Raw genomic sequence first — 15,312 nt, forward strand, 5'->3', positions numbered from 1 at the left:
AGGCTGGGGTGTCTGGCACCCACTGCCAGCAGAAGCTGGCCTCCTTACCTGCTGTCGCCCGGGCTGGGCCCCTGCTCCAGAATGCCCGCAGAGGAGGGGCCAGTCCCACCCCCTGTGCTGCTCTCGGCCCTAGAGCTCTGGGGAGGGGGCTCTGGGCCCGCTGGAGCCAAGGTGCTGCCATCTGTGGGCGGGAGTGGCGGCTGGAAAGCAGGGGATACGTGCTTTCTATTTAGGGTGCCACCCCGCCGGTGGGCCTGGAAGTCCATAAGCTTCACACCAAAGCTACACAGAGAGAAGAAACAGTGAACAACACACCATGCGAGCCGACCACTGACACAGAAGCCCGTCAGTCCCCGCGCGTTACACCCCACACGCGGGGACAGCCACCCGAGTCGCCCAGCATGCAATGGAGCAGCAAGGACCAGACAGATGGTCACTCCTGTTACCCAGGCACAGAGTAACAGGGCTTTAAATCTGGACCTGGTACTGACCAGCGCCCTTTCTTAAAGTGGGTGTGAGCAGTTGAAAGCAAACACGCAGGCCTCATCCTGAGTGAGTGCCATCATGACAGCGTGCTTATTTCCATAGTTTATTTCCACAAGGCCATCACCTGGAATCTGTGTGTTTCGGCATCAAGGTGGAAGCTGAGTGCAGAAGTGCCACCAGCAGCAAAGTAAGACAGCCTTACGTCACCTCTTAAGCTGAGATGTAGAAACTTTGGTCTATGCGTATGCAAAGAATATATCCAAAAGGACGTGTTGCTTGTTGGTTAGTTGCTAAGTCATGTCCGACTCTTTTGCGACCCCATGGACTGTAGCCCACCAGGTTCGTCTGTGCCCGGGATTCTCCAGACTGGAGTGGGTTGCCATTTCCTACTCCAAGGGATCTTTCTGACGCAGGGATCAAACCACATCTCCTGCGTCTTTTGCGTTGGCAGGCAGATTCTTTATGTCTGAGCCACCAGGGAAGCCCAGAAATAATGGTAAATATGCAAAGAATGTATCTGAAAGGATGTGTAGAACTGGAAAAATAGTTGCTCTGGGAAAGGAGATGGTGGTTGGAGGATAGGTTAGAAGGAAGATTCACTTTTTACTGAAGCCACTGGTGTGTGAATTTTAACCCTTTTGGCCAGTTCAAAAGATTAAAAAGGTACATGGCTGCCTGAGCTTGTGGTTACTGGGTCAGCCGGTGGGGAGAATCCATCCAGGAAGATGGCTGGGAACTGTTTATCATGTACTAACTAGACCCTAACACTGCATTCGGTAACTTCAGATACACAAAGGCTAATTCTGTGACAGACAGTTTGTCATCAGGAAGCTCTTCTGCGTGTGTGAATGTGGGTTCAGAGGAGTGAAGCTTCTGCACATAATAAATGTGGCCTCCAGAGTGACAACACAGAAAAGTAAAGCCTTTTCCTTTGCCATGGGTTTTAAAAACAAACAAACAACAAAAAGGCAAAACAAAAAAACAGACCTCACTTTAAGAGTGGGCAGTTAGAATAAGAGCTTGTTGTTTAGTTTTAATGTAAAACTATTTCTAGTAAGATTATTGCATGTACATGAGAAAAGCATGCGACTCCTAACTCAGCATTACTAGTAGACACAGTAGCATTTCAGCATACATGTTGGACAGATTGGCATCTGAAGGCAGAAATCACAAATAGTCTTAATAACTTTGAAAACCCCACAGATCACCCAAGGAGAAGTCCGACACAGTTTTTTTTTTTCTTCCAGAACTGGCAAAAACTGAGGCTGCTATGGTTGGCATCCAACGAGGAACCAAGTTATACTAAAAACGTGTGTCTTTAGACACCAACTCACACAGATCACCAGGAGAGGTGGGTTGTTCTCACATTCACTCCTGGACAGACATCCTCAATATTTAACTCTTTTTTTTTCTTTTTCTCCAGTCAAGTACATTTAGGTGAATTCGTAACATGTGTGCGATGCTACTGTGTAGGGCTCATCACAGACCACCAAGCAAAGCTTGGATGCATCAGATATGAATGTTAACTGGCGGCTACACACCTACTCTGGAGGCAGATTAATGTTTGCAATGAACTAGAGCCGAGCTCCTGAAACTGTCTAGACTCTAACAGGCCTGGGTGCACACTGAGTCGCTGGTCCACTGAGGCAGGACCAGGGACCACGGGTCCACCACCTCTCCCCTGTGCCAGCTCCCACTACCGTGAAGATCCACAGCTCTGAGCGCACCTCTCCTTCTTCACCAGGTCCCCCTCCATCACCGCCATGCTGGCAGGCCGCTTCCTCTCCAGGGTCCCCGAGTCGACCGGGTCATTTCCAGTGTGGGATGAGTGATTGGAATTTGGGGTGGTGAGAGGTACAAACGCTTCTGACACATTAAATTCCACCTCTGCCGGGAGAAAAAGAAACGTGTACATGAGACACAGCACACAGAGGTCAAGGGAGCTGGAGGGACACCCCACTGGGATAGGAGACTCCTTTCATCCACGAGCCCTCACTATTTCACAAGTGAAAGCCCCAGGCATCTCATCTTCTTAAGGAGAGTTTACCAAACCAAGGCGGGGAGTAAGTTAAGAAAACTAGAGCTAGGGGAGGGGTATGATTCAGAATCCAAGTTACACAATTCCCCTGCTTTTTCTTTTCTTAAAAAAAAAAAAATCATGGAATATGGAAGAGGATACTGAGCATGGATGACTACTTATTGGAAGTAGAAAAAACTAAGATATGTACAGCTTGATATTAAGTAGATAAAAAGAGTGGCATCAACTTCATACTGTCTACAGCAGGTTCTGAAGACTCATTTTCTCAAAAGAAATCTTGGCTCTCAAAAGCATGATCAGGGAGCCTGGGGTGCTGCAGTCCGTGGGGTTGCAAAGAGTCAGACATGACTGAGCGAACGAACTTATTGAAAAGCACGATGCTAAATGAAAGAAGCCAGATACAAAAGACTACACTCCATACTCTTATTTATATAAAAATTTTAAAAGGCAGAGTGTAGACATGGAAAGCAGATGAGTGATGGCCACAGGCTGAATGAAGGGAATGACTGAAAAGGATCACGAAAGAATTCTCGGGAATGATGGAAATAGTCTATATAATCGTTGTGGTAGGTACACACTGGATATATTTGTTAAAAATCATTACATTGTACAGTCTTGCATAAGTTGTTAATTTATGCAAATTATACCTCAATAAACACTGACCCCCTCCAAAAAAGAGAAAAAAGGAAACCCTGGGCAGAATGCCAATTATCACCTATCTATCACATATTCACTATGCATGCTTACGTGAGCGGGGTGTGATTCTGGATGGCGGGAACTCAGGGGAAGAGACAGATGAGAAGAAAGATGCCCATGAAGAACAAAGACAGAGGAGAAGAGATGTGCTTGACCAGGCTTCAAGGAGCTTACACTCCGGAGGGTGCCAGCTGGGCCGCTCCGGTCAAAGCTGGGGCGGGGGGGCCGGACTCCCAGCCAGTACCCGAAAGGGGGCCCCGCACCCCTGAGGATCCCTGCATGTCAGCGCCACCTCATCTACTGGGCCATTCCTGGCCCTTCGTGCTCGACACCTGAGTCTGTCAAATCCTCCCTCCACCTTCCTTCAAATGTGTTGTGTGTCAGAGTTTCTCTGATGATCAGGTCTCCTTCTCCAGGGAAGACAGCACGTCTTACGAGCAAACACGTGCACCTAGCGAGTACTCAACATACACTGGCTAAGTGGGTGACTCCGGGTGCCGTGAAACAAAGTGAAATACCCAACAGTGCGGTTACCATCGCGTGAAAACAGGAATGCCAAGGGACTAAAAAGAAGCGTGAAAAAGCAAAGGCAATGTGATGGGATTACTTATGCATTTGCTTCCTTAAAAAGATTGTTTATACATAGAATTCTCATATAGCTCAGCAATTCCCCTCCTGGATATGTACCCAAAATAACTGAAATCTGGGAATTAAACAGATACTCGTATACCAATGTTTAGAGCGGCCAATTACCAATAGTCAAAAAGGTGCAAACAGCCTAAATGCCCACCAATCGGCTAACAGATAAACAAAATGCTGTTTATACATAGAAGGAATATTATTCAGATTTTTTAAATGGAATGAAATTCTGACACATGCTACAACATGGATGAATGACCCTTGAAACTGTTATGCTAAATGAAATAGACCAGACACAAAGGGTTAAACACTCTATGATTCTACTTATAGGACATGCACAGAACAGGCAAATTCACAGAGACAGAAAGTTCAGCTGCTCAGCTATGTCTGACTCTTTGTGACCCCAAGGACGGTAGCACGCCAGGCTTCCCCGTCCATCACCAGCTCCCAGAGACAGAAAGTAGGATAGTATTAACAGTTACCAGGGACTGAGGGGCAGAGATAATGTCTACTTATCATTCAGTGGGCAGAGAGTTTCAGTTTGGAATGATGAAGAAGCTTTGGAAATAGATGATGATGGTTGCACAACACTGGGAATGCAGTTAATCCCTCCGAATTGTACACTTTAAACGGTAATTTCATGTTATGTGTATTCTACCACAATGAAAACTTCAAAGATAAACAACAAAGAAAGATTGTTTATACTACTGCTGTGTATCCGTGTGTCAGTGAAATCGGAGCAGCAGTCACCTTCAGGGAAGAACCAGTTGGCGTGCTGGATGATGGGTTCGATGACCGCAACCACGTGGACGGAAGTGGCAGCTGCCATCTCAGCGAGCGTTCTGCAAAAGAAGTTGACAAAGTTAAACCATCTCCCCAGGGCAGCCTACAATTTCTGCAGGTTGAGTCAGGGCAATTCAATTATATTGAAAGGGTAAGACATTTAAGTACAAAGGCAAAAATGAGATCCACCAGGCTCTGGCTGAGGAGTGTGGCAGTGATCACCCAGGAAGAAAAGTTACCCTAACTCGGCTGTCACTCCTTAGTCTGTGCTGACAAGTATGATGTAAGTCAGTGACCAGTGATGTCTCAGAATGCTGGTTTTCAGTTGTCTGGGGACAGGCCTGCATTTTCCCACTCCGTACTCTTGCCTGCGGGAGTCACACTAAGATCCCGGATCACATATACAGTGGTGATCATGGCTATGATGCAGCCAAGCGTATGCGGTGTTTCAGGGTGTCTCTTATCACACAGAAGACCTGGGCTCTGCGTTTACACATATTAACTAAGGTTGTCACATACGGATGGGGACTGGTCCCAAGGTGCATGTTCAGAAGTTGACAGTGACTGAATGCCAGGGCTCACAAGAAAGAAAATAAAGAATTGTTGTTCCTGCCATTAAGGAGCTCACATCCAGCCCAGAGTCAGAACACAGGACAGCCGACGGGATGCAATGGCCTGACATTTACTGGGCACCAACCATGCTCAGAGCCTCAGATTCTTCACTGCACTTAATTTTTACAGCGTCAGGACTGTTCTGAGGTTTTTCATATAAACAAGGACACTGGATCTCTGACAGACTGGATCCCACATCTGACAGTCCCAAACCTACTTCCTCCCTCCTTTTATCACTAGAACCTGTCTTTCCACTGGGAAGAATACTTTTGCTCGGATTTCCAGCCACGTGAAAGTTCTAGCTCCTTTCAAATTCCAGATTAGTTAGAATCTGAATCCAAATTCTGCCTGAAAATCACCCTTCCCTCCTGTTCATACTTCCCTTCCACTCACCTGGATTCTGATTCTCCTGCCTTAGAACCTTAGCACTGGGGAGAACGATTCACTGGTATTCTTGGCCAATTTTTCTTTTTGAGGAGGTATTGTTTACCTATTGATTTCAAGACCTTTTTATATATCTGGATATTTTTAGAGGACCTCCTTCCCCATTTGTGAATTGCCATTTATTTAAGGAGCTTTTTTTTTTTTTAAATTTTTTATTTAAGGAGCTTTTTGACTTTATCTATTTGTTTCCCTAACTGCTTTTATGCTTATAAGATACTCTTACATTATATGCTCAAAGCTAATAAATATTTACCTGATGCCTTTATGTTTAGTTACTTAATTTTTTTAACTTGCTATGTTTACAGCATCACTCTTTATATTTAGCTCTTTGGTCTACCTTGGAATTTATTTGCTATAGGATACAATACACTATGTAGTTAGCCTTTATATTCACCTATCTTTTGCTTTATAACATTGGATCTTTGTAAATAATTTTATAAATACTTTCCAAAACAAGAGTGGGCATAACACAAGGAAATGGATGAATTAAAGACAGAAAAATTTTGATTCAGACAGTCCTTATATTTTTTGAATGGTAACTTGAACCATTCATGATTTTACAAAGCTGAAGAGCAGTGTGGGGAGGCAGGGAAAAGTAGTGAAAGCTAAGGACAGATCCTGTGGGCCCCACCACTTCCCTGCTGTGCAATAAGCAAATTATTTGCCCTCTCTAAGCCTTAGCATCCTCATCTGTAAAAATGAGGACAGATCACCGACTTCAAAAGGTTATGTGGCAGACGTCAACAGGAGTGGTTTCCTGGATGCTTTCTAGCTGACCTCTTAGATCCCTCTCTTCCAGTCAGTCTAAAATTCTCAGAGCCAACAAATAATCTTTCTAAATGCAGTTTGCTCAAGTGATTCTTCTGCTGAGAAATCTTGATGCCCTCTTCCCAGCATGACCCATAAATAAGTTCCTAACATCTCAGCAAGATGCATGAGGCCCTTCATAAAGTGGCTCTATAAATTTCAGCCATAGCCTCATGACCCCTGTGCTCAAGTTACATGAGACCACGTGACACACCCCACCCCCCCACCCCCAAACACAGAGACCAGGGCCTTTTTGTGCCCTCTGTGGCACAGCTCATTCAGGTCCTACCCATGGGAAACCACTCATCCATCATCAGTCAAGTGCCATCCCCTCCTGAATGACTCAGAACCGAGCTGTGTTCCTCCTTCATAACATCTACGATGCACAGACGTGTGTATGGAGTTTATCACTGCACCATCGCCGTTCACCTGCCTGGCTGCCCAGGACTGGGGTCCTTGGAGGATAGGGACAAAGTCTCTTACACCTTTGTGTGACCAGTGTGTGGGACAGGACCCAGCGCACAGTTAAGTCTGAGAAAGTCAGCTATAAGGGAAAGATTGACTTCAGAAGTGAATTTCATGTCTACCCTTCCCATCAGGTGGAAAGCAGAACTTAGATAATAGGATACAGGGAACGGTTACTCACCCTTCATTTTTGGCCCATAACAAGTTAGGGCCTAACACGATTGCAATGTTGCTGGGGGTCATTTTATTAATGTCGCTGGTCTGAGCAAGCTTCGCAAGGAACTTGATTAAATACCTACGGAACAAATGAGAGAAGAAAAGCATCTCCTCTGAAATACTTGGAGGAGCAGTACCTTCCTGCCCAGGGGTTGCTCAGCCCCAGATCCCACAGATGCTAACTGCAGGGTGTGACTTAACCCGAAGCTGCCTTGGGTTAAGTGTTTGTGTTTTTTTTTTGTTATTGAAGTAACCTTTATTGTTCCACTCTTTGTGACCCCATGGACTAGCCCGCCAAGCTCCTCTGTCCACGGAATTCTCTAGGCAAGAATACTGGAGTGGGTTGCCATTTCATTCTCCATAAGTACATGTTCTTTGTTCCAGGGAACAGATAGTTCAGAGCTTGGAATGGGAAAACAGCTCAAATGCAAACCTCAATGATCCAATCTCTATGTGCAATATATTTCTAATCTGTTTTTCCTTTATGCCCTATCTCTCTACCCTGAAATAGATTACAGTATGATTAACAGTGGGGTCAATATATTCTTGATATGAACATAGTTTCTTTTTTACAAACATGATTTTAAAAATACAAGTATAGGTTAGAAGAAACTGAGAGCTTAGAAGAAACTAAGTATATGCTTAGAAGAAACTGAGAACACTTTAAGCCCTAATTATGAAAGGATCCAATTTATCATATACTCTCAGGTACAAGAATAGCACTGTAAAAGCAAAAAATTAAGAACAAACCCAACTATTTACCAAGAGGGGGCTGATTAAATAAATTACAGCATATCCATACAGTAGAGTACTATGTAGCCATAAAAGTTTATCACACACTGATATGGACAAACCTCCAGGACGTGTATTATAGCAAAGAAGGCAAGGAGGAGAATGATGTATATAATATACATTGCCTTCAGTTTAAAAAAAAAGTGAAAGGTGTGACAGAAATGTTTGTAGATATGTATGCAGACATATACATATGTATATATATTTGATTCTACATCTATCAACTCTTGCTGAGAGGATATACAAGAAACTGAAAACACGGGTTGTTTCTCAGGAGAGGAAGTAGGTGGCTGAGAGACACAAGAGGACAGAGATTTTTTCCACTGTACACCTTTGAATTTTGAACCATGGAAATGTCCTCCCTAGTCAAAAAACAATTGGTAAAAATAGTAATGAGTAAGTTAAACAAAATAAAAGCTCAAATTCCAGAGTACCAAGCTCTGTGATTTAGTTTCCACCATAAGACACTGAACACAGAGGACCTGCAATTACAAGCTGGGTGTGTTACATGAATCAAATAAGGGATTATAAATTTAACACATTCATAAGGCAAGGTTGATAGCTAAGATATTAAAACATTTAGGTTTTAAAATATTAGCTAAATATTAGAATATTTAGCTTTAGCTTAGTGACAGGATCTAAGACTGAAATTAAAGGTCAGGTGACATACCAGAAATTTCACCAATAAAGTATCTGTCATTTCAGATCATATCTTCTTACAAAGTTTTCTTTGGTTTTAAATGACTTTATTACTTCAGGCTACCTTTTTTACCCTTCTCTCTGTGCTTCTTCAAAGTTACATTTTAAGTCAAAGAGAAAACTGAAGTTAAATACTAGAAATTTATTCCATGGCAAATTTTCCTACAAACACAGCCATTCCACAAACTAATATATAATCTCCATTTCTTTAAGTTTTATTGAGAAGGATGATTTGTACTCTGCTTAAAATAAATTATGACTGACAAACAACTAATCTCAAAAATATACAAGCAACTTCTGCAGCTCAATTCCAGAAAAATAAACAACCCAATCAAAAAATGGGCCAAAGAACTAAACAGACATTTCTCCAAAGAAGACATACGGATGGCTAACAAACACATGAAAAGATGCTCAACATCACTCATTATTAGAGAAATGCAAATCAAAACCACAATGAGGTACCACTTCACACCAGTCAGAATGGCTGCGATCCAAAAATCTGCAAGCAATAAATGCTGGAGAGGGTGTGGAGAAAAGGGAACCCTCCTACACTGTTGATGGGAATGCAAACTAGTACAGCCACTATGGAGAACAGTGTGGAGATTCCTTAAAAAATTGCAAATAGAACTACCTTATGACCCAGCAATCCCACAGCTGGGCATACACACCGAGGAAACCAGAACTGAAAGAGACACATGTACCCCAATGTTCATCGCAGCACTGTTTATAATAGCCAGGACATGGAAACAACCTAGATGTCCATCAGCAGATGAATGGATAAGAAAGCTCTGGTACATATACACAATGGAGTATTACTCAGCTGTAAAAAAGAATTCATTTGAATCAGTTCTGATGAGATGGATGAAACTGGAGCCAATTATACAGAGTGAAGTAAGCCAGAAAGAAAAACACCAATACAGTATACTAACACATATATATGGAATTTAGGAAGATGGCAATGATGACCCTGTATGCAAGACAGGGAAAGAGACACAGATGTGTATAACGGACTTTTGGACTCAGGGGAAGAGGGAGAGGGTGGGATGATTTGGGAGAATGACATTCTAACATGTATACTATCATGTAAGAATTGAATCGCCAGTCTATGTCTGACGCAGGATGCAGCATGCTTGGGGCTGGTGCATGGGGATGACCCAGAGAGATGTTATGGGGAGGGAGGTGGGAGGGGGGTTCATGTTTGGGAACGCATGTAAGAATTAAAGATTTTAAAATTAAAAAATAAAAATAAAAAAAATAAAAAAACAAACAATGAATTTCCAAAAAAAAAAAAATAAATAAAAATAAAATTAAAAATAAAAAAAAATAAAAATAAAATAAAATCAATGAAATGAATTTCAAAAAAAAATAAATAAAATAAATTATGTAGCATATGTGAAACACATTACAGAAAGGACAATTATTGTTGAATTTTTGCCTTTTAGATATTGGACAATTTGGACTCCAAATCCAACATACTGTCAATCAAACTTTTCACAAGAATGTTTTTCCCAACAGTTGCAGTGATGAAATGGTCAGGAGACGTATCTATCGATGGCAGACGTGATACCCGTGCTACAGACGCATCACAGTAATACACCTCAAGCCCCACTCCCAGCAACCCCAAGTTACCCTCCAGAGCATTTTTTTGATGTGCCAAATATGCTTGAATCCAATGGCCTTTCCACTGCGGAGTAAACCTCTCTTCACTGCAGCTCGGTGGCTTAATTTGCAGAATGCTGATCATACATACCTAAAGTTAACAAAATTTTGTGGTGGCAACTTCTGACATGTTCTCCATAAATCCTGAAGTTTTTTGTCTTGATCCTGTACACTGAGAAAAAAAAAATTATTTATAACCTTTATTAATACTCAACCAGTCCATTCTGAAGGAGATCAGCCCTGGGATTTCTTTGGAAGGAATGATGCTAAAGCTGAAGCTCCTGTACTTTGGCCACCTCATGTGAAGAGTTGTCTCACTGGAAAAGACTCTGATGCTGGGAGGGATTGGGGGCAGGAGGAGAAGGGGACAACCGAGGATGAGATGGCTGGATGGCATCACTGACTTGATGGACGTGAGTCTGAGTGAACTCTGGGAGATGGTGATGGACAGGGAGGCCTGGCGTGCTGCGATTCATGGGGTCGCAAAGAGTCGGACACGACTGAGTGACTGAACTGAACTGAACTGAATGCTCATTATAGGAATACCTGTGTTCATCTGCTCTATTAGCAGCGATGCCCCCACTGACAGAGAAAGTACAGTTGGAAAACAGCATAGCAATTTCTAGTGGTTAGGATTCGGCACTTTTCACTGCCGTGGCCCAGGTTCAATCCCTGGTCAGGGAACTGAGATCCTGCAGGCTGTGTGGCACAGCCAAGATTAAAAAAAAAAATTAAAGGGGCTTCCTTGGTGGTCCAGTGGTTAAGACTCTGAGCTTCCAATGCATGGGGTGGGGGTGGGGGTGGTGGTGCAAGATCGATTCTTGGTTGGGGAACTAGGATCCAACATGCTAGGTGGTGTAGCCAAAAAATAAGAAATTAAATTAAAAAAAATTTTAATTAGCACAGATTTTGTAAAGAAACAAATGTGGAGTCAAATACTAACTGACATACGCTGAGCAGTTAGTCAACCTCATTAAGACTCAATCTCCTGAAGTGCCAAACTGGGGATAAGAATGTTAATTCTGCCAAGTGACTGTGAGCTTTCAGAGACAGAACAATGAGAAACCATCCAGATCAATGTTTGGCACACAGGAGGCATTCTGAAAATTCTGTCTAGACAATGTGTATATTCCTGTACAGCATCCAGGGCTCAGGTCTCTTGTCCCAAGGGTGGCCCAGCAGCAGATGAGCGGACCAAGCTCCTAGCACCCCATTCCCCGGGGCTCTCCCTGCGCTCACTACTGCCCAAAGGCTCCGGGCCAAGAAGCCCTTTCTGTTTTGAAGCAATTACAGGAATTCTGCTGCAGAGTTTCAATGTGCGAGCTTTCACAGACCCAAAAAGGGTTAGATCAGACCCTACAGGGCTAGAATCAACTCTGCCCACCAGCAGGAGAAGGCGTTAGAAGTTGCTCACACAACACACCTTCAGACTTAAAACCTCCTGGACAGCTGAACCAGCCTGGAGAGCTGTGGGTAGGGGTTAAACACAATGACACTCTGGAGGCCAGTGAACGTGTCACTGCGAGGGGATGACATTTCTCAAGTATAGAGTCCACACACCAGTAGATAGATTCCTTCTTTCACCGCTTATTTCCTCACAGGGACGAGTCTGGGAATCTCAGAACAGAGAGAAAACTCAAGGCCTAGGAGGAGGGAAGGAGCCCACCCAACACGAGACTCCAGAACCCCTGACCTGACACTGCTCGGTGGGTTCCTCCAGCCCCACAAATGTGGGTACCCAGAGCAGGCAGTGCCCCTTGCTGGTTCCAAGGACACAACTGGACTAAGAGGTCACTCTTACTTTAAAATCCTCACTATCTACCAGGAATAACGTCTTGCTCCATAGCTGCAGAGAGAAGCTAGGGACTTCCCTGGTGGTCCAGTGGTTAATAATTTGCCTTCCAATGCAGGGGATATGGATTTGATCCCTGGTCAGGGCACTAAGACCCCACATGCTACAACTAAGACCTGATGTAACAAAAAATAACTAAATATTTAAAGAAAAAAAAAAAGTTAATACCTTAAAAAAAAAGCCCAAATGCCTGGTTCAACTGATGATGAATGACTCATCAGAATACATGGTTTATTTCTAATCATGGCTCGTTTGATGGGAACAGGTGAGCATTTGAAGATGTGGGGAGGGGAGGGGAAGGGAGGTATATTCCCCTCCCCTTATAGGTGAGGAATTAGGCATTCTGAGAGGAAGCGAGTCAATTGGGAGGGACAAGTTGACCAGGAGGCGGCCAAGGAGAAGCCTCTAGAACTTCTGCAATGAGTTCTGCCGTGCCTAAAACCAACTACTTCTGGACAGACAGAAGCCGGGGTCGGAGGAGAAGAGATAAACAACAGGGACTCAGGCCTTGGGGCAGAGTTCTGGGTATGGATTCCAAGCTCTGTCAGTTAAGTGACACCTATCTTCCATAAGCCTCCATTTCCTCATCTGAACAGTGAGGATAACAACCATTTCTGCCTTTCATGTTATTAATTATCGGCTGCAGGAATTCATGGGCATAAAGATTAGTACAGTACTTAGCATGCAGTAAATGCTCAGTAAGCATCAACTACTGTTATTGATCATGTCAACATTATATTACTGCACAGCTGAGTTCCCACACAGCTCAAAGTACCTTATTTTAATGTTGTTTTGTGGTCCCCAAAAGTAAGATGATTTACAAGCAGGACAGAGTATTACATTGTTTTCTTTAACTTTTAAAATTCAGTGTTCTTTACATTACTCTTGCCTAGAGAATCCCATGGATGGAGGAGCCTGGTGGGCCGCAGTCCGTGGGGTTGCTAAGAGTCGGACATGACTGAGCGACTTCGCTTTCACTTTTCACTTTCATGCACTGGAGAAGGAAATGGCAACCCATACCAGTGTTCTTGCCTGGAGAATCCCAGGGATGGGGGAGCCTGGTGGGCTGCCGTCTATGGGGTTGCACGGAGTTGGACACGACTGACGTGACTTAGCAGCAGCAGCACCGTATGTAAAATAGACAGCCAGCAGGAATTTGCTATATGACTCAGGGAGCTCAAACCGGCGCTCTGTGACAACCTAGCGGGGTGAGATGGGGCAGGAGGTGGGAGGGAGGGTCAAGAGGGAGCGGACATATACACCTACAGCTGATTCCTGTTGATGTATGGCGGAAGCCAACACAATTTTGTAAAGCAATTATCCTTCAGTTAAAAGTAAATCAATTAGGAAAAAAAACAACTTGGTGTTCTTTACACTTACCTCGCAACTTGTGTCCATTCTTCATACAGATTAAAAGTCATCAAAGGTTCAGGCAGCTCCCGTAAATAGGACTTCAAAGCACCTGAAATTAGTAACACCCTCTTTGAGTATGGCAAGGGGCAAGGCTGGGACTCTCAGGATACATTATTTTGCAAATTCAAATGACCTCAGTTATAACCATTCATGATACATAGAACAAATCACGAATTGGCAGGAGTGGTTAGAGGATGAAATATTCACAAGACAATTTCTGTTCCTTGTAAAATATATTGAGAGATTAATAGAAAGTAAAATCAGCTTCAAAGTCATCTTAACAGGCATCATTTCTCTGCATAGACGGAGATTTGGGGGTAAAAGGAGGGAAGAGAATACAAGCATGCCTCCAAACATTTGGATTATAAGCTGCTTTCACCTTTACTTAATAATCAGGAAAATAAAACAAAACCCCCAAAACAGGAACAGAAAAAATATGTATGTGTAAGTGAAAGCACGCACACTTTTGAGTTTTGTCATTTCAATCTATTGAGGAGACCATTTCCGTTTTATCTGTTACTTAAACTTAATCTTGAACGTTCAGCTGATGCTGTGCCACCACCTTGAGGCGCCTTCTTCCATGGAGCTCACCTGCTACAGCGTGGGGGTCAGAGTAGAACTCATCCAGGTGAGAAGTAGAACAGTCTAGAGCAGCTTTCAGCTTCTTTAACTTGGAGGCCCCAGCCCCAATTCGGAAAAGGCCCTAAAGACAACGAAAAGCCATTAGTATCACCTACTGTATATACAGCACCTGGAACTCTGCTTGATGTTATGCGGCAGCCTGGATGAGACGGGAGTTTGGGGGAGAACGGATACATGTATCTGTAGGGATGAGTCCCCTCACTGTTCACCTGAAACTATCACAACATTGTTAATCAGCTATTTGCTTTTGTTGTTAAGTTGCTAAGTTGTGTCCAATTCTTTGCGACCCCATGGACTCTAGCCTGCTAGGTTTCCCTGTCCATGGAATTTCCCAGGCAAGGATACTAGGGTGGGTTGTCATCCCCTCCTCCAGGGGATCTTCCTGACCAAGGGATGGAACACTACGTCTCCTGCATTGGCAGGTGGGTTTTTTGTTTGTTTGTTTGTTTGTTTTTACCACTAGTGCCACCTGGGGTAAGGATTTCATAAAATAAAAGTATGTAAATACCATGCTCCCCCACCTCACGGAGTACTACACAAATGTAAGAATCTTGCTATTGGAAACTAAAGCTCACATAAGCTCTGGTTCAGTAGTACATCATGAAATTCACTTTCACAAATCATGACCACAGTGTAAAATGAAATAATCAAATGGGACCAAAAGAAAAAAAAAGGCAGAGTGTACTGCAGGTAGGCAAGGTAAATATTGCTCTGTGAAAGCTCTCTTTCATTCCATGTCTACAGAAGGTTACATGGACAGGGTTTCAGCGTGAAATGTGGTCACAGTGAATGCAGTTCAAGAATCACTGGTCCGGGGAGACTGGCCCGGGATGGCGGGGCCCCTCACCTCCTCCTTCATGCCCGTCTCCAGCAGAAGCATCACGCAGGCCTCGATGGGCAGTGCGATCTCACGGCCACTCCGCTTCAGGTGTTCTTCCAAAGGCGTCCCAAAGGCGGGCTTCTCCGCCCACTTATCTAGAGCAGCAAACTGTCCAGTGAGACACTCGACCACCTTGCGGGCGTCACCAAGTTATTTCCTCCCCCAGACTACCAGAAGGGATTTTTCTTT

At 43.8% G+C, this 15,312-nt stretch overlaps 1 protein-coding gene across 8 annotated transcripts in view; it reads right to left on the minus strand.

Annotated features, from left to right (window-relative positions):
* ARHGAP17 (Rho GTPase activating protein 17) overlaps positions 1-15,312 on the minus strand; it is a 97,664-nt gene that overhangs the window by 18,253 nt on the left and 64,099 nt on the right. For 4 of the 8 annotated variants that reach the window (XR_011252707.1, XM_069570375.1, XM_069570377.1 and 1 more), the window contains exons 10-17: positions 15,091-15,218; positions 14,193-14,304; positions 13,569-13,650; positions 10,428-10,508; positions 7,152-7,265; positions 4,610-4,701; positions 2,214-2,373; positions 49-282 (exon numbers count right to left, since the gene is read on the minus strand). Coding sequence is in view for 6 of the 8 variants with exons in the window: in XM_069570375.1 (XP_069426476.1) it covers positions 49-282; positions 2,214-2,373; positions 4,610-4,701; positions 7,152-7,265; positions 10,428-10,508; positions 13,569-13,650; positions 14,193-14,304; positions 15,091-15,218 (1,003 nt within the window). In the remaining 2 variants the exon portion in view is untranslated. The remainder of the gene's footprint in view (positions 1-48; positions 283-2,213; positions 2,374-4,609; positions 4,702-7,151; positions 7,266-10,427; positions 10,509-13,568; positions 13,651-14,192; positions 14,305-15,090; positions 15,219-15,312) is intronic. The other 4 variants (XR_011252708.1, XM_069570378.1, XM_069570380.1 and 1 more) reach the window with 1 other exon arrangement.

Source organism: Ovis canadensis, chromosome 24 (genome assembly GCF_042477335.2).
Source record: "Ovis canadensis isolate MfBH-ARS-UI-01 breed Bighorn chromosome 24, ARS-UI_OviCan_v2, whole genome shotgun sequence".
Classification (NCBI taxonomy): domain Eukaryota; kingdom Metazoa; phylum Chordata; class Mammalia; order Artiodactyla; family Bovidae; genus Ovis; species Ovis canadensis.